The following is an 18,147-nucleotide window of genomic DNA, read 5'->3' as shown; positions in this document are numbered from 1 at the left end:
CTTACCTGTGTGTTTGAAGAGGCTACATGGATTCAGTGAGATTTTAACCTAACACATGTAGCATCTAAACTGGCAATGATCGCCTTATAAGCTGTAGCTAAGGTGGCCAAGGACGGGCTCTTGTCTGCACACTAGACCTGTAACTGGTTCCACTTGCTATGTGGGCACTGAGGACCTGATAGGCCCACTCATAACAAGAGGATTAAGACATAACATATAAGTTTCCAATTTCAAATCCTTTATCATGTTTTGTTGTTGTTGAGGTTTCAAGTTCTTTATCCCAAACTGGCCTCAAAATAATAGCAATCCTCCTGCCTCAGCATCCCAAGTGCATTTAGGTATAAACTGCCATATCCAGCTTTATTTCTATATGTGAACATTTTACAGGCTCAAGTATATCCTAAAAAGTCTGCATTAAGTTAACCTTGATTTTTTGATTCTCAGCTAGGAGTGATTTTTTTACCCTCTACTCTGGGGACATTGGCAATGCCTGGAAACATTTTTGATTGCCACAACTAAGAGGTAAGGGTCTAGTTACATTGGATATCTATCTTGGGTAGAGAGATATCTGTGCTGTAGTGAAGGATCTTACAGCACAAAGTGGAGCCCATCACAACCCAGAATAACCTGGTCCTTGGGGTCAATAAAGCCAGGCCTGGGAAAGCTTGCCTTGAATTCCACTATTCAAGAGTTAGGGAACTGTGCTCTCTGAAGACACATTCAGTACCTCCTGGTCTGCCTGGATGTCCTCACTGTCTTGCAGCCGGTTTGCCTTTGCCTCTCTTATCTGTCTTCGAGCCTTCTGCACAACCAGAAACACGACGTGTTCTTTCTTCCCTGTCCTTTCCACTTCTTCATTCATATCAAGGATACTCATGGCCACATCAGTGTCAAAAAAGTCCTTGGCCACAGCTTCAATGATGCCTGCAACAGAATGACGCCCGTGGTGAGGAATGGCAGAAGCCTGCACACTGACACAAGGCACCACAATACCCTGGTGTACAACTTGGTGCGTGTCCTTCAGATTACCAAGCCTTAGCTCATGCCTCAAGATAGGCATCCTATGAAGGCTCAGGGTCAAGAGCATTCAGAGATTTAAGTTTTGTGAGTTTGAATACCAAATATCTCCCTGTCATTATAATTTCTACTTCAACATCTATTCATATTTTTATTTCAGGAAAACATCTAACTCATTAAGCAAACTCCATACATGATAGAAGCAAAATTCCACTAGAAATACATTAAAAAGATCATGCATTCAAAATTGTTACTTTGGGAATTCATCTCAGGCGTAAAATACAAAATATAGAGAAAGCAAGTATGAAGTATGAAGTTGCCCATCAACACAGTGTTTACCAAAAGATCAGCAACATCTACAAACAGAGTAGCAGGGTACTTAAGGAGAGTATGCAACACCCAAGCACCTAGATAGGGCTTTAGGGCTGGATATGCACCTCCATGGAGGACTGTGTGGACTTAGAATATAGAAGTAATTGGGTTTGAAGTAAAATAACAAAAACAGTCTATGTACCAAGACTTTTCTACAATGCTGATTTAAAAACCAAAGAAGTCAATAGATATAAAAGTCTCCACAGAATTATCATAGCTATGCAACCAACTGTGCAGAGTTAAAGAACATGTCTCTCAGTGGTGTTCCAGAAATTCTACAAATCCCCAGATCATTCAGCTCATGATGACAAGAAAGTCAGTTACTACGGGAGGTGGAGTACCCTGCTCACCGCAGATGTGTGGCCACTCTAGAGAGCTATGGGATGGGCTAATCCATTTCCTACCTGGTACAATGTGACACAGACCATGTCTGTCTGAGTAGTAATGGAGAAGCATTGCCCCGTCAGCTCCTCCCTCCACACGAAAGGACGGTGCATTCATTTCCTAATTAACAGACAAGCACATTTTCCCCACAGGGAATACACATTGTTTATATTATGGTTTCTATAGGCTCATAATATATATTTATTTTTCTAGGTTATCATACAAAGTAGTGGGTTCAACCACAGCATCTTTACACATCATATTTTATTCTTATTCAGTCTCCTCCTAGACTGGTCCTCCACCCCCTCCAGCTGGCTCCCATCCTTCCTCATTTTACCCTTTGACTTAATTATTACAAGTATTCCATCACTTCTGCTTCCTTAAGAGCTCTCATTTCTTTCATGATCCCGTTTCCTATTCTGTGATGCCAACACATACGTTTTAACATATGTACATATATGTATATGTACATGTACATAAGTTTTAAAAATATTTTGAGTTACTCATATTTATTTTATGTGTGTTAGTGTTCTGCCTCTCTCTCTCTCTCTCTCTCTCTCTGTGTGTGTGTGTGTGTGTGTGTGTGTGTGTGTGTGTGTGTACCACATGTGTTCCTGGTGCCTGTGGAGGTCAGCGAGAGTATTGAATCCTCTTGAACTGGAGTTACAAATGGTTGTAAATTGCCATGGAGGTGCAGAGAACTGAGCCCAGGTCCTATGGAAGAGCAGTAAGCTTCCTTAGTCACTGAGACTCTACAAGTCTCCTCCTTGTAGAGTTTATTTTTGAGGCAGGATCTCACTGTAGAGCCACACTAGTCTATAACTCACTGTATAGACCAAGCTGACCTCAAACTCACAGAAATCTGCCCAGCTCTGTCTTTGAATGCTGGGATTAAAGGAGCCACAATACACATTAATATTTGTCCTTCTGAGTCTGGTTTATTTCACTTGACATAATTATTTCCAGGTGCACTCATTTTCCCAAAAACATTTTATTTTTCGGTGTAGCTGCATAAAACTGAATTGTGTATATGTACCACATTTTCTTTGTCCATTGATGGGCATCTAGGCTGGTTTCATTTCCTGGCTGTTAAAATAGTGCAGCGATAACCATGGAGTGTCTCTCTAGCTGACCTAGAACTCTTGGTTATATGCTCAAGAATGGTATAGCTGTGTGATGAGCTACGTTTTTTTACGGGCTGTGAAGCAATGGTATGTACCCATTAGCAACCCAGAACTACAATAGTGTGTGCCCTTTACTATACAGATAGAATCACCACACATACAGCCATATCACCATCATTTCTGCAGTCACATAACATGACCGTTTCAGCTCCTGTTGAGTAAGTCTACCCTGCATCTCACCCCCTGAACATTTGGCATTTGGCCACTGGGCTCACCCAGGGAAGTTAAAATGAGATTAAGGAGAGAACAATTGCTGAGCCTCTGTGATCCTTAGCCATGCTGCTTCTATCTACCCCCAAGGATTAGCTGTGGCCAGACTTGGCCTGTGACCAAGTCATGGGAGCCTTCTTACTCTAGAAGATTGGTGGCTCAGAGACCTCATGACTGGAAAGAATCAGCTCACTTTTGTCCTCAAGGTTGGTTCCCCCTTGAAAACTAGACTCCTCAAGAACATGCCAGAAGAAATATTATTTGTCCAGAAATAACTGTAGACAATTCAACAGAGCCCTCTTATGACAGGTGGGAAATTTTTTTGAGGAAAAAGTCTCTGGAGGGTTCTCTGAGGGAATGAACAGGGAGTCCCCTATTGCTTGTTCAGAAACAACTCAGCATCCAGGACACTGGGCTTTGGTCTAAGTTAGGGAAAAGGTATAAGAGGGTACTGTCCCTCCTGGTGCTGGGCCCCTAGTGCAAACGGGTTTCTTCTCGACTTTCAAATACTTATTTTATATTTCTAAAAGTATGTTAGTGTAGGTAGTGATTCAGCTTCCTCACAGACTGAAACAGTCTATGCTTCAGTGAACATTTTTAAGACAGCAGGTTAACAGTTTTATTATCATAATAATTAAGAAGGCACGTTAGCAAGCACAGTCTCATCTTATCCACAGGACCACCCGTGCAGGGTGCTGATGAACACAAAATACAGAAATAATTAAGAAAGATCTTGGTCAGTTATAAAGGGCCATAAGAATGAACTGTTTTACATAAGTTAATAAACTATTATTTATGCTATGGCTGAATACTGCATCCAATAACTGACTAAAAAAATTTTTTTACAGTAAAGCATTTTGATGTCTAAAAACAAAGTCTAGGCATTTGAATTTCCAGTAAGTTCTACCAAGACCAGCAAGGCATAAACTCCAGAAGGACACATCCCAGTTGGGAATTTAGTTTTCTAACATCTCAGTCCATCACCCCATGGGTTAATCAGTGTTGGATGGCTCCCAGTTCTGGCTCTTGGCCCTGCCAAGTTTTTCCCCTTTGGTACTTTCCCAACCCTAATCTGGTTGCATAAGCTATTATCAGCTCTTCCCAGGCCAGGAGACTTGAAGAGAGATGTGAAAATCCACCCCAACCTGCTTTTCAGCCCTTGCTCTCATTGTGTTTGGCTTCTCAGATTTATTCTAAGTCTGCATGCACCCTTCAGAAGTACTCCCCTCCCCCACCACCCCAAGGCTAGAACTCTGACTTTTTGTCTGCCCATTTATAACGGACACCACTGGGTATTTATTCTCTTTTCCCGAGAGCTCCTGGGCTCGCTGATGCCAGCAGTCAGGATTGTTCAGCTCATCTGCAGGGGATGATGGGGAGCACTTTCTTTTTTTAACCTCTAGGACCACCAAGACAAAGCCCAGATGGCCTTACCTGATAAGACAGTGCCAGATAACTGTGGAGGGCATCTAGGTTCTCAATAAACTCTGTGAGATTTCCTCCAAGTGTCCGCAGCATCCTGTCATAGCCGGACATCTTACAGAACTTAAAAAAGTATTCACCAAAGAGCTTCAGAATGGCTTCCATGGATACATCTGTGAAATACATATCCTGTCAAGTCAGACCCCTAGAAGGTGTTGTTATCCCTTGGGTAATTTCTATCCATATGCAAAGTGTTTAAATCCTGCCATTGTGATACTTGCTGACCATCTAATTCTTCACTTTCATCATCAGCAACACATCAAGAATCACCTCAGTGTAACACAGTGTCATTAAAAACCCAGGGAGCATGTTAGCCATGAATCCTTCCCTTTTCTGTCACATCTAAGATAGACATTTCCCAGTGGCCCAAGAGAGAGCTGTAGAGCTAACACTCCTTTGACCACTGATCCTAAGCCAGATTAACTCAGGGCAGGGTCTCCCACCACTTTCCATACCTTCAAAAAACAGTCTGCTGTGGAATTCAGGGCTGCTTCTGGGAACTGCCTAACACTAATTCCATGAGAATCTTCCCTGTCAATCTCTAGGCCACCCTGACTGTGCTCTCCCTGAGTGTTACATTTCTGTCTTCCTACCAGAGAATTTTTGTGAACAGCACCAGGTCCTACTTGGTTTTTGTTGTTACTTGTTTGTTTGTTGTTATTTGTTTGTTTGTTGTTTGTTTTGTTTCATCTTGTCTCTAGATAACAAAGTAAGTGCTGGATGAATTTCTGAAATAGAGCTACAGTATGAGGTAGAGTGAGACAGGCTAGGCTGACTCAGTGACAGACTTCAAATTGCCAGTTCAGGAGGCTAGGCCTAAAACTCTGTTTCCAAGAACTGGACAAGTCCAGGTAAATCCAGGCTTCAGAAGCTACCCCACCACTTGGCCTAAGGCAAGGACAATTGGTCAGCAGCAGTTTCCAGACTTCCTGAGCAATAGTCAACAGTTTCCAGCCCCCCAGACCCCAGCAATGGTTCTGGAATGCCCCTAAAGATAGAGCCAACAAATGAAGACAGAGGTCACCTACCCCTCCCCAGAATTCTCCTAATGTGCTTTAAATCTGGCCTGAGAGCTCACTTCAGGGTTTTTCCATCTTTGTAGATGGTAGGCCCCAGCATGTTGGACTTCTGCAGAATAAAACACTCTTTGCATTTACAAATTGTTTGAGTCTGGGGCATCATTCTTCCATGAATCATGGATCCTTATAGGAGTATGGCCCAGTCTCCCTATTCCCCATGTGCATAATGGGGCCAGTATATCCCTGCAATGTTATATGACCAGTTACTCTTCTCAGAGTATGCTAGGATCTTGGGAATAGATGATCGTATTAGTGTGTCCTTCTTTGTTCGGATGAGTCATGGAAGCAAGTTGAGAGACTCTGACTGAACCCATGTCCTCTGCACTACATCCCACAGCCAAACAAGGTAAAGGCTACTCTTGCCGTCATTGTGGATACAGGGTAAAGGCCTCACTGGTATGACCAGCATGGAGATCCCTGAGAACATTCATTTACTTAGAGTAGAGTTCTGACTTCTGGTGGAGCTGAGGAACCTCCCTGGGATTCCTATCGGAGCCATAGTTCCTGACTGTATCCTTTAAGGACTCTATTTCTCCTGATGGACCTGGAGCTCACAGTGAGGAGGGCCCTGTTCTCCTGAGCACTTCCATACAGAGTACTACAGACTGCCAGGGATGCAGAGTGGTCCTTACTTCCAAGCCTATGCTAACTTAAAATGGTCAGAACAAGAAGGCCTTGTGGTACAAGCCTATACACAGCTATAAGCTACTCAGGAAGCCAAGGCAGGAGAATCTCAAACTTTTGGCACATCTGAGCTATAGAGTCAATTCAAGGCTGACCTGGACAATCCAGTAAGGACCTGTCTCAAAGTGGAAAATAAAAAGGATAGAGATATGGCTCCGTGGTGGAGGGTCACTTAACACACATGAGTCCCCTAGGCTCAATCACTAACAATATGTGCACATACAAGTGCACACACACAAGCCAGAATAGCAGGTTCTTTACAGCTCTCTGTCCATAGCCAGATCTCTGTGAAGATAATTCTTCTGGAATCTTGCACAGATAAATCAAACATACTTTGCCAAGACAACTAGCTAGGTCTTCTGAGTCTAGACAAAGGTATGGATGGAAGGGTGGGAGTAAGCCAGGGCCTGTGTGAATGGTCTCTTTTGTCCCTTCCAGCTGACAACAAGCTTGTCTATGCCAGAATTCAGGAGCCACCTGCTCACTCCTAAATGAACTGAAATACATTCTATTCAGGTCTTTTCCAGCCCTGGGGAAGTACACAGACAGGTGTGGAACTGTTAGTCCCCCCACCCCCACCCCCGCTGCATGAATTCAGCTCATTCAAGCTGAGATGAAACAGCTGTGCTACGCAGCGTGTAGCCTGGTGCTCTATGCAGGTGCACCCTGTTACCTGCCAGGAACCGTGAAGTGCTCCCTCTCCTTCTCCCTGGGGACCTGCTCCTTTGACTTAAAGCTGAAAACCTGGGGAAGCAGAAGCCCACAGTGTTGGCTGTTTTGGTCTCAGCAGTTTTGTCTCTGGGTCCCTGGCACTGTTAATGGGACAGGACATTTGTCTGAGGCTAACTTCCTTAAACCATAACCTGGGCTTGGGTGGGAAGCTTCCATCTGTGCTGGCCTTGAGCTACTTCTGGGACTCCTAGTGCAGAATGCCTGTCTGAAAGGGGACAAAGGCCTCTTCTTAAAATCAACATCTGTCATACGTTTTATACAGTTTCACCTCTGTGAATTTAGGATTTTAAGAGCCCTCTGATTCACAGGAGACCAGGGACAGATGGAAAATGGGAAGGCAATTGAAGAGAGCCCGAAACACATCAGCTTTAAAATGTTATTTGGCAGTGCAAAAAAACCAACCAACCAAACAAAACAAGATCTCTAGTATCTGAAATTTTGCATCCTTGTCCATAAGAGGCAAATAAAAAAGGGAGGCATCTCTTCGCTTATCTGTACACAATTAAACATCAACGGTATAAATCGGGGACTTTTGAGATTAGTTACCTAAAGGACCCAGCAGGAATGGGGTGAAGACAAAGAGTTGTGAAGGGGGGAGCTGAACTCTCATGGACTCTGCATAGCTTCAGTGCTATGAATCCCCTTACTATTCACGTGTGTGAATAAGGATAGAGGAGAATGCCGAGGCAGAAAACAAATGCAAATTAATGTTCAGGAAGTAATCTCAGCTATTCAAGGGACTGAAGCAGGAGGATCACCAGTTCAGGGATCAACTGGATTACACATACAAAACTAGTTCAAAGCCACCCTAGGCAACCAAATGAGACCTTATCACAAAATAAAAACTAGAGAGCTTGTGATATAACTCAGTAAAGGAGGGCAGAGACAGGAGTCACTGGGGCTTACTGGTCACCAGTCTAGCTCAAGGTTCAGTGGAAGACCCTGTCTTAAAAAGAAGCATGGGTAGGCAAGACAGCTCACTGGGTAAAGGTGCTTGGCAAGAACCCAATCACCTGAGTTTGGTGAGGAGCTGCATGGTGGAAGAAAAGAACAGACTGCCAAAACCTTGTCCTCTGACCCCTCAACACACAAGTCATGGCAGATTCACACACTTAATATAAATAAATGAATGTAAAATATTAAAAATACACAAAAAGAAGACAGAGAATGATAGAGCAGGACATTTTCACATACAGTACATACACCACATTCATACACACACAAAGATATGACGTAAAACCATGAAGCCCATCAGAGGATAATAGATAACCAGATAGTAGAGGAGAGATCAATATCTATCTATTGATAGATGATCAATAGATGATGTATAGATAGGTGATAGGTGGAGGCAGAGAAGAAGGATCCATTCTGCCAAGTACCCAATTTGCTTCATTATTTGATTTGGTCTCTAGGACAATCTCTGATATTACAGGTGTCACTGCTATTTTACCAAGGAGGATGACACTAGGTTCATCCTTAGGAGACATAAAGCTAAAGGCCAGCCCACCTTTGTCTGACTCCTAAATGGACACTGGGAAGGTGTCAGTGTGTCCTCCAGCCTGAGAAATTCTGCACTGGTCTTGGGATGTTGAGACCCTAGTTTACGTCTCCATTTTCTGTTGGCTGTGTATCCCAGCTTGAATGTCTGGCTTCTGGCTCTGTACATTTTTAATCTTAGGTTTCCCATTGGTACTCTTATTTTGAAGTAAGTTAAGAGAAGGGCTGTTACCATTTGCTGATGGCTCACTGTTGAAATGCATTTTACTCTGGATTTCGTAGCAGGCAATGTCTAGACAAGCACAGTTGTGCCAAGTGCCTGGTGGGGGGTGTTTTGGGTGTCTTTACTTCAGGTCACTAATAACTATGTACTAATAACCTAAGTAGGCTCTCACTCTTACACAGAACAATTACTTGTCCAGTGCTCAACCTGCCATCTGGGCCCATCCTGATTATGCTAATTAGAAAGCAGAGTTATGCAGTTCACAGAGTTGTGGGAGAGTTCCAAAAATTGCTTTAAACAGGGAGGCGAATGACTTTCTAGAGGCCACTTGAAAGGCACAGCACTGACTTCTTGGTGATGAAACGTGTTTTTCTCTCTGTCAAAGGATGGAGCCAGTCTCAACTGACCAGCATAATTTATTAAACATGGAAATGCATGTCCTGGCTGGGCCTCCCTCTCTCTGACTCATGGCAGTTGTACAAATACAGAGAAATTGCAAGCTTCCCACAGCACCATCATTCCAAATCACTTGTGTTTGTTTTGGAAAGGAAGGGAGGGAGAGAGGGAGGGAGGGAGAGGAAAAGGGAGAAAAGGAGAGACAGAGACAGAGAGGAAGAGGGAGTAGGGGTATGTGTTATGGATTTGATTTAATGCTTGTATTATGTTAATTGGGTTCCCCAAATTGCATAAGAATCCACATATCCACAAGTAAGATGCTGAGGTCCCTGCCCCCAGTTGGTTTTGATTGGTAAATAAAGTTGCTGGCGGCCAATGGTTGGGCAGGAGACAGAGGCGGGACTTTTAGACGGCCAGGCAAGGGACCAAGGGAGAAGGAAGGAGATAGCCAACATGCCTGGGAGGAAGTATACACCAGGCCTGAGAGGTACAGAAGAGAGAGTATAGCCATCACGTAAAAGTTGGGGATGGTGGCCCAGGAGGGCTGCAGGTCTAGGTCTGAAACAGCTAAGATGGAGTATAGGTTTTAGTAAGTCATAACTCAAGAATATTGGAGGGGAGTGTTGGCCATGTAGACGTTTAGAAGTTGCCCAACCATTGAGCTGTTTTAGGCATATTAAAATATAAAGTTGTGTGTGTGTGTGTGTGTGTGTGTGTGTGTGTCTTTCATTTGGGAACCCAGAACATTGGGGCAGGAAGCAAAGAATGTGAAAGAACGCGCTGCCACTTCTGGGACAATTTCAGTAGAGTTATTTGGGTTCAGCAACAGGTATGCATGTATCTGGAGGTACATGTACCCATGCATGTGAAGGCCAGAAGTCTCTCACTAAACCTGGACCTCTTTGGTCAGGCCAGATAGGCTGATCAGTGAGGCCCTAGGATCCGACTGTCTCAACCTCCCAACACTGGGATTATAGCCTCATGTGGCCATGCCGGCCTTTACTGAAATTTTAGGAGTCTAAATTCAAGTGCTCACCTTTGTACAGAAAGTACTTTACTCCTCAAGCCCCCTGTGTAGTGAGATTTCACGATCCCAATGTTCTGTTTGTGTAATGTACCTGCCATGGTTGTCTTTCTTTTGAAATATGACCTAAAGGATTTTCTAGAGATAACAAAAAGAGAAAAATGCCTGATAGTTTGAAGTGAGTGACAGAGAAATCATTGTGGTTGAGGATAGTTTTGTGTAGGAATGGACACAGTCATGTTCACACATGGGCCAGCAAATGTGTTGCTGCTTCTAAATGTATTTTTGGGTTGGAAACAGGACCAGGACAGGTGTGTGATGGCATCTCCCACTGAAACTGCCTCCACACTGAAGAGTGTTACATAGCATCGTTACCAAAAGTACTCAGGCCAAGCGATCTACAGTGTGGTTACCAAATTCACAGGGCAAATGTTCTACATCATTCTGTAGATCTAGATACTTGTTAGAGTTTTTGTCTACGAGGGCATTGTGTAACAACATGGCACAGGCATGCTTTTCACCACAGAACTTTAACCCTGCTCTGCCCTCATGTGAAAGAAAAGACAGGGTGAGCCTCTAGTGTCAATTCTTAGTGGGACACTTTACATCTAAACCTAGTTATTTTCCAGATACCATCACCCCGACAGCCAACACCTCAAGACATGAATTTTGTCATGACACGGTTCAATCCATAGCAGCTCTTAACTCAAAATTGTAGATACAAGTATAGGTATACGTATAGGTATAGATATCCTTCAAAAACAAGCTATTTGTTGGTGATGCAGTCACTGGACTGTGAAATGACAGACTTTTGCTCTAAAAGGTACTTGTGGAACACATAAGCATCACAATCTGTATAGGTTCCATTGGGCCAACTCAATTTTAACAATAGACCACAAAAGACATATAGACAACATGTAAACAAATGGGCATGGTTATGTTTCAATAAAGCTTTATTTACAAAACCAGAGAGGACCCCAGCTTTGGACAGTTTACTGACCACTGGCCAAAGGACTTGGAGCATTATTATTAATTTTATCCACAGCCATTTGAAGTGAACAGCAAAGCCCATCTCTAATTTTAAGGAATGTCATTTCAGATGTAGTGATGTAGCCCGCCTTTCTTTCAGGTTCAACAACATTTAATCACTTTTACTGAGGCCACTAAGCATTCTGCATGCTGCTTCAAGGCTTACACTTGCTTTGCATTTTAATTAAGTCCTTCCCACAGCTTCCTGAGGTACTGTTCTTTCCTGAGAAGACTCTGCTCTCAAGGAAATTCTAGTTAAAGTCAGGATAGACCTGAGTCTGCCTCTTAAGCTCAGAATGTTCCCTTTAGCAGAGAATGGAAAACCAATCAAAGGCTGTTTCCTCCTTGCCAGGACCCCACAAGATAAAGCCTAAAAAGACAGCTTAACTTCAGCCCCAGTCCTATAATAGTTTAAGCTCTGTCCGACTCCAGCTTCTCAGGCAAGCAGTAGTAACCTCTCGCTTCTCACCTAGCATTGTGTGTCTTTTCCAGATAGAATGTGGCTACTTAGAGGAGAGAGGGAGCAATTGCAAATGGGTGGAAATGATTGGTTTTGCCCAGAGACCACTAACCTCCACCTGGAATCTCAGAGCTGCAGAATTGTCTTTAGAAGAGCAGCACCAGGACTTTGCCTGGGGTGTGGGGAAAAGTATTGCTTTAGGATCAAGAAAGGGTCTGGCTGTGGGGTGCCCATCAACACTTGATGTATCTACAATGCAATCTCAATATCCAAAGCTCAGCAAACATCAGAAAAGAGTCTAAGCCAGGGACCACAACATCTGCTTTGAGACAGTGCTTTCTGAATATGACAGGGAAGCTGTTCCCATGAAATCTTGATAGTACAGCTCCCTAAACAATGCCTGTGTAATGACAGCACCAAGTGATCTGTTAATGTGGATGGGAGAAATCTCAGGAGCCCCCAGTCTTGATGAAGAGTGGTAGACAATCTGGCAGCTGAGAGATGGAGGAGACTCCATTTTCTCCAGGGTCAAGCTCTCTGTTAAGTTATCCGATTCCAAGTGGTCAGCCCTGAGAATGTTTGTATGAGCAACACCAAATAGATTTAATAGGGTATATATAATAATTAAAGAAGAGACCATGAATTCAAGAGGAATTGTGAGGGATACAGGGATGGTTGGAGAGGGGATGGGTTGGAAATGATAAAACTTTAAACAATTTAAATATTTAAAAATTTAAAATTGGCAACTAATCTAAAAAAAAAAAAAAAGACTATAATATGGCTGTGTGATTTGGGAAAGGATATTTCATACCACAATCGTGCATTTAAAAATTTTTTTGTTCTTTCATGTTTTTAGGTTAGCACAGAAGATATTAGACATTGTTATGGCATTTTCTTAGGTTTTATTCCCAGTCCCATTAAGTGGGATACGATGGTTAATGCCTATAATCTTAGTACTTCAGAGGCTAACCCAGGAGGATCACCAGGAGTTCAAGAGAAGGTCTGTCTATCAGTTCCTGTCTCTAGATTCCTGCCCTGCTTGAGTTCCTGCCTTGTCTTCCCTCAGTGATAGACTGGGGTAAGATAAGCAAGATAATATGTTATGTGCTTATTTCAGTCCTCAGTACACGAAACCTCGCTACAGTCCAGGCTCACTTTTTTCTGATTTTTGTTGGTGATTCTGTTGCTTAACATATTCCTCAGGTGTAACACCAAAGTGCTCTCTAGCATCCCTGGGCACAAGAAAGCTGTGCCATGCTGACTTATGGCGAATGCTTGTTTTATTAGCTTTTAAAGACATGACGTTATAATGCAAATGGTCGTGAATACAGTGGTTTTTATTTTATTTTAATTACATGTATATGTGCATCCATTCATGGCTATAAGCTCATTGTATGAGGAGGCCAAAAGAGGATGTTAGAATAAGGACACTGGTGTTAGACCCCCAATGCTGGAGTTATGAGCCCCTGGTGTGAGTGTGGGTGCTGAACCCAGTTCCTTAGAAAGAGCATTATGCATTCTGAATGGCTGAGTCAATGTCAATGAATCGTGTGTGTGTGTGTGTGTGTGTGTGTGTGTGTGTGTGTGTGTGTGTGTGTTTAAACAGAAGCCCACAGAAATGACATTACACATTGATTGTTTGTCAGAGATTGTGACTAGAGAGACTCATGAACTGAGCTATTTCCCTTAGGAGCCAAAAATCAGTATTTACTACTTCATTGTCTGCAGCAACTTCACAGCAGAGCAACTGTGAGTAAGGAGAATCAACTGTGAGTTTTTCTTTCTTTCTTTCTTTTCTTTTCTAGCAACCTTAAGAAACCCAAACAAGCCTTTTGGACTTACCCAGAACCTTGCAAGCTTCTTGGATGAGCTTAATGGTGATGATGTCATCATACACGGTGTAGGTCATGAAGACATCTTGCACTTCTGCAGAAGCCCTGAAATTATGTCAAGTGCAGTTGAGCACTCAGTCACTGTTCAATCCCTGCCTGAAATGGGGTACGCTCCACTTTGTTGAGGTGGTCTCCACTTGTACCACAGGAGCCTATGAGCCAGGACATAACAGGCAGGATCCTAATTTAGACTGGATGCATTTCCATAATCTCAGCGGAAGGCCCTAAAGGAGATGATGTGAGTCCCGGGCCCTCTGGAGGATGATATGTGTGGCTGTGACTGTCCCTGCCTCTGAGAGGACATGCTGTTGTCCACTGCCAAGGTCATGCAGCCTCTTCTTTCCTGAAGGCTAGCCTGATAATACTGTAGTGTCAAATCTTTCTCTGGGTTTGTACTCCTGCTGCATGTTGCTGGGGTGGCAGACACGCTGACTGCTAAGGCTTCTAGCCCTGCTTTGGATCTCAACAACCCTGTGCTGGGCAGTCACCACAGCCACTGCACACCGGGACACAATCTTTCAAACGGCTTTTGGAAAACAGTATACTTGCCAATAGTTTACTTTTAAAAAATATAAACAAATTGACGTTTTAAATGAGACAGCAGTCGTTCTATTAAGAAGGGAGAGAGAAAAATGACAGCTGGAGACATCTCAGGGAGATCAGGACTTAAGACAGCAGGTGCTGAGAGACATAGAGAGGATGTGCATCATGGAATAAATGCCAGTCATGTGGAGGCTCACCTCCACACACACAGGGGCTCACCTCCACACACACAGGGGCTCACCTCCACACACACAGGGGCTCACTTACAGACAGGCCAAAGCTCACTTCCACACACACACACACACATACACACAAACACACTCACCTCCACACTCGAAGGCCATTGACTAATGGATATTTCATTGGAACATCAAGGGCTCCTCATTACTGAGTAACATGCAGTGACATGCAAACTATCAATGCATCGAGCCAGGGCTGGCCCCTTGGGTCAGAATAACTTGAGAATAAAAAGCATGCAGGCTTTTGAGCCCCAGCAGGCTGTAGACACTTTTTCTTTTAACCATTTGCATCCTATTTCTCCAAGCTGAGAAATCACTGCTCCCCAATGCTTTCTAGAATCAATACAGAAATGAAACATGAGACATGATGGTCAACTGTGGTTGTCACAGTTCCCGAGAGTCCAGGTTGAGTCATGAAAGTCACAGGAGAAATGAGAAGCTCTTGAAGACAAGTCTCAGGCTGAGGGAGTGGGATGGATCTAAGCAACAGGACGCTGTTCTGTCGAGAACCTCTTAAAGTAGTAAGGCATGCCTACAGCTGAACTGGGGACAAAAACGTGTGCAAAACTGGAGTGTGTATCTTGTCCTGACTATCTGTCCCTCTAACGAGTCCCTCCCAGCTCCCCTAGTGTCCTCGGCAGCATCCACACTGCTTAGCTAGACACTTCTTCCTTCCACTTTCCAGTCTGGCCCCTGCTACACTCTCCCAGCTGATCACAAGCCCCTCCCTGCCTCCCACAGGCTCCCTCCACCAGTCGGGTGCTCACTTTCTCTAGCCAGCTTGGTTCCTCTTTCCCAGTTTTTTCTAAGAATCACTCATTGCCTCTGCTTATTCCAAGCCATGCATCCACCCCCATCCCACGCCAAGCTCCATGGCACCTGCCTGAGCATGGACCATTTCTGACATCTACGGAGGATCACTGTGCAATGCTTCCTACATGACCAAGTCAAGATCAGGGCTATCTATGTCCCTTGATTTAATCCCTCCAACATCTAACATTGCCCTCGGTACCCAAAAGGAGCCCAATAAACATTTAAAAGTAGATTGATCTAGAATTTTTTTCCTTCTTGAGACATGGCCTCATGTAATTCAGGGTGGTTTCAAACTCAGTGCATAATTGAGCATGACCTTGAACTTCTGACCCTCCTGTCTCTATCTCCTGAGTCATAGGATTTTAAGTATGAGTCACTACACTTAGTTATGTAGTGCTAGGAATGGAACCCAGGGCTTACTGCCTGCACATGCTGGGCAAGCACTCTATCCACGGAGCTCCAGGGCCAACTTTGTCTCAGAAGTGTTCATAAAAGATACAAATCAATAGAGGCTCACACTCAAGAGATCTGAGAGTTAGTTCTGATCCCACCACACTCTTGCAGGGTGACTTGGGCAAATCTCACTGTTCCTCCATTTCTTGTTCTACAATGATAGGTTTAGAGCGGAGACTGTGGTATCCAGTTCTCCTCAGACACTGGTGATGTTGCCACTTGACCTCTGAAACACTGGGAAAGACTCTGACATTTGAAATGGCAGTTTTACAGGTGTGACCTGTGGCATCCCTACAGGCCTCCCAGGCAATCTTAGAGATCTTTATTGTTGGGAGCCAACTTTTAGCAGAAATCGGCTATCAGCTTTGCAGCCATCTCGAGCCATATACCCTGACAAGAGACTTGTTTTTCAACAGCCTACAACAGCTGAGCACAGTCTGACAAACAACTTGTTTATCCCACATAGCTTGTTTTGCTGTTTAGTGACCCCAGCTGCATGGTGCACATGGTAAAGAGTCTTCCGCTGTGTTCTCCTGCTTGTGCTTATAAATACCCAGGATTTCCTTGCAAAAAGAGACAATTAAAGAGACAGTAAATGAGACTTGACTACACATTCTGTCTTGTCTCCATTCTTCGAGTCTCTTGCCCCTCCATTCCACCACTCCCTCTCTCTTGACCAGAGCACTTAACCCCAAAACATGGGGCAGTGTGATCCTCAACACTTTATGGTAAAAATGACTTTAGGGCAAAATGAAAACATTGTCTTTTTCATTGGCTGGTATGTTAGTTAATGGCACAGATACAAAGATGGGTAAAGCTGCTGGTACCCATCCCAAATCAAGGCAGAGGGACCAAGAGCCTTCATTGCTTCTCACATCCTTTATAGTCATTGCATCCTTCTGTATGAGTAAGGGAGGGGGAGCTGACTTCTGTACAGATTTTTCTGGTGGAGGCAGGGAAACTATCCATTTTATCAGTCTGAAGAGCTTTGGATATCCACATCTTGGGACCATGGTGTATGGTGAAATGTGAGGCATGTGTATTCACAAATCTTTTTAACTGCACAAGGATGTGACACAGTCACCCTCAGGACAGGCACCAAGGCCAAGGGCTTAGGAACCCAGTTAGCCACTTCTCATTAGAGTATCACTTCTGCTCGAGAGAACTATTGAGAGATAAGAGAATTATAGCTACTTGGACTTATAAATTTGGCAGATATTTTCTTTAAAAAACAACAACAAAAAAGAGTGTTCCTTTTCCTTAAATTTACTCTAGCCAGTCTGGAGTGTTTTTGTTTTGTTTTGATTTGGAGGTGTTTTGTGTTATTTTGTTTTGTTTAATTTTATCCATTCTGACTGGATATGTCAAAGTAGTTGGTTACTTAGTAGTGGAAGTTGGGATGAAGATTTGTTAGAAAGCTAGAAGTAGATCTACCACATGATCCAACTATATCACTCTTGGACATTTACCCAAAGGACCCCACCTCTTTCTGTAGAAACACCTGCTCATCTAGGTTCATGACCTTCCTAGTCACAAGAGCTAGGAAGTGAAAAGCTGCAGCTGTCCATCAACTGATGAACGAATAACCAAATGAGCATCATTTATACAATGAAATGTTATTCCACTGTTAAGGAAAATAAGATTATAAAGTTCCCAAGGGAGTGGATGAAACAGGAAATGGTCTGAGTGAGGTAACCCGGTCCAGAAAGTCAAATGTTGGATGTTTCAGTTGTGGGTGTCAATTTTGAATTTTCAGGTATGTATGTTTCATTTGGAACAGAAAATGATTAAAGGGGTTTGGGGGTGGGAGCTTGCAGGGGATGAGAGATTGAATGAAGTGATGTAAATGGTTAAAGAAGGCTTCCATTGAATGGGAAAGGTTAAACAGGGGCATGGCATGGGAGAAAGGGATAGAGGAAATACAGGAAGAGATAAAACAAAAGGAATTTTGGAAAAGTCATATGGAAACCTAAATGGAGCTTCCTAAAATATCTACATACACATGTAAAAAAGTAGAGTTTGAATGGAGTAAGACTCCACTAACTTGCCCGTGCTGACCTTGAACTTTGTAGATCCCGCAGACATTGAATTTGCTGCCATCCTTTACCAGTCATATATAGAGGGAGGGGCTCTGTCAAATAAGCTTCAGACTTCAAATGTCTGTTTCTCTTCCTGCTTAATTCTCCCCCAATATAGTTTTACCAAACCAAACTGTCATTGTAGCTTTGAGGGTTATGCTCTCTCAGATGTTTTAATTTGTTTTGGAAGCTCAGATCCCCACCCAAAATGCTCTGACTACATTGACGTCAAAGCCCTTCTGTGAGCCTGTGGTTTGAGGCAGCCACATAAGATTCAAATACATTTCTAGCCAGGAAGAAGGAAGGAGACCCCTCCCCAGAGCAAGTCAGGAGAGAACAGCAGCTTCACGTAGCTG

At 43.5% G+C, this 18,147-nt stretch overlaps 1 protein-coding gene across 7 annotated transcripts in view; it reads right to left on the bottom strand.

The window, feature by feature from the left end:
* The window catches only part of LOC117705549 (guanylate cyclase soluble subunit beta-2), a 53,958-nt gene that overhangs the window by 22,211 nt on the left and 13,600 nt on the right, over positions 1 to 18,147 (bottom strand). For 4 of the 7 annotated variants that reach the window (XM_034498278.2, XM_034498277.2, XM_076930882.1 and 1 more), the window contains exons 3-6: positions 13,616 to 13,710; positions 4,602 to 4,762; positions 1,794 to 1,893; positions 728 to 924 (exon numbers count right to left, since the gene is read on the bottom strand). In XM_034498278.2, the coding sequence (XP_034354169.1) occupies positions 728 to 924; positions 1,794 to 1,893; positions 4,602 to 4,762; positions 13,616 to 13,710 (553 nt within the window). The remainder of the gene's footprint in view (positions 1 to 727; positions 925 to 1,793; positions 1,894 to 4,601; positions 4,763 to 13,615; positions 13,711 to 18,147) is intronic. The other 3 variants (XM_076930885.1, XM_076930886.1, XM_076930884.1) reach the window with 1 other exon arrangement.

This window comes from Arvicanthis niloticus, chromosome 3, assembly GCF_011762505.2.
Source record: "Arvicanthis niloticus isolate mArvNil1 chromosome 3, mArvNil1.pat.X, whole genome shotgun sequence".
Taxonomy (NCBI): Eukaryota; Metazoa; Chordata; class Mammalia; order Rodentia; family Muridae; genus Arvicanthis; species Arvicanthis niloticus.
This window is presented reverse-complemented; position numbering and strand designations above follow the sequence as displayed.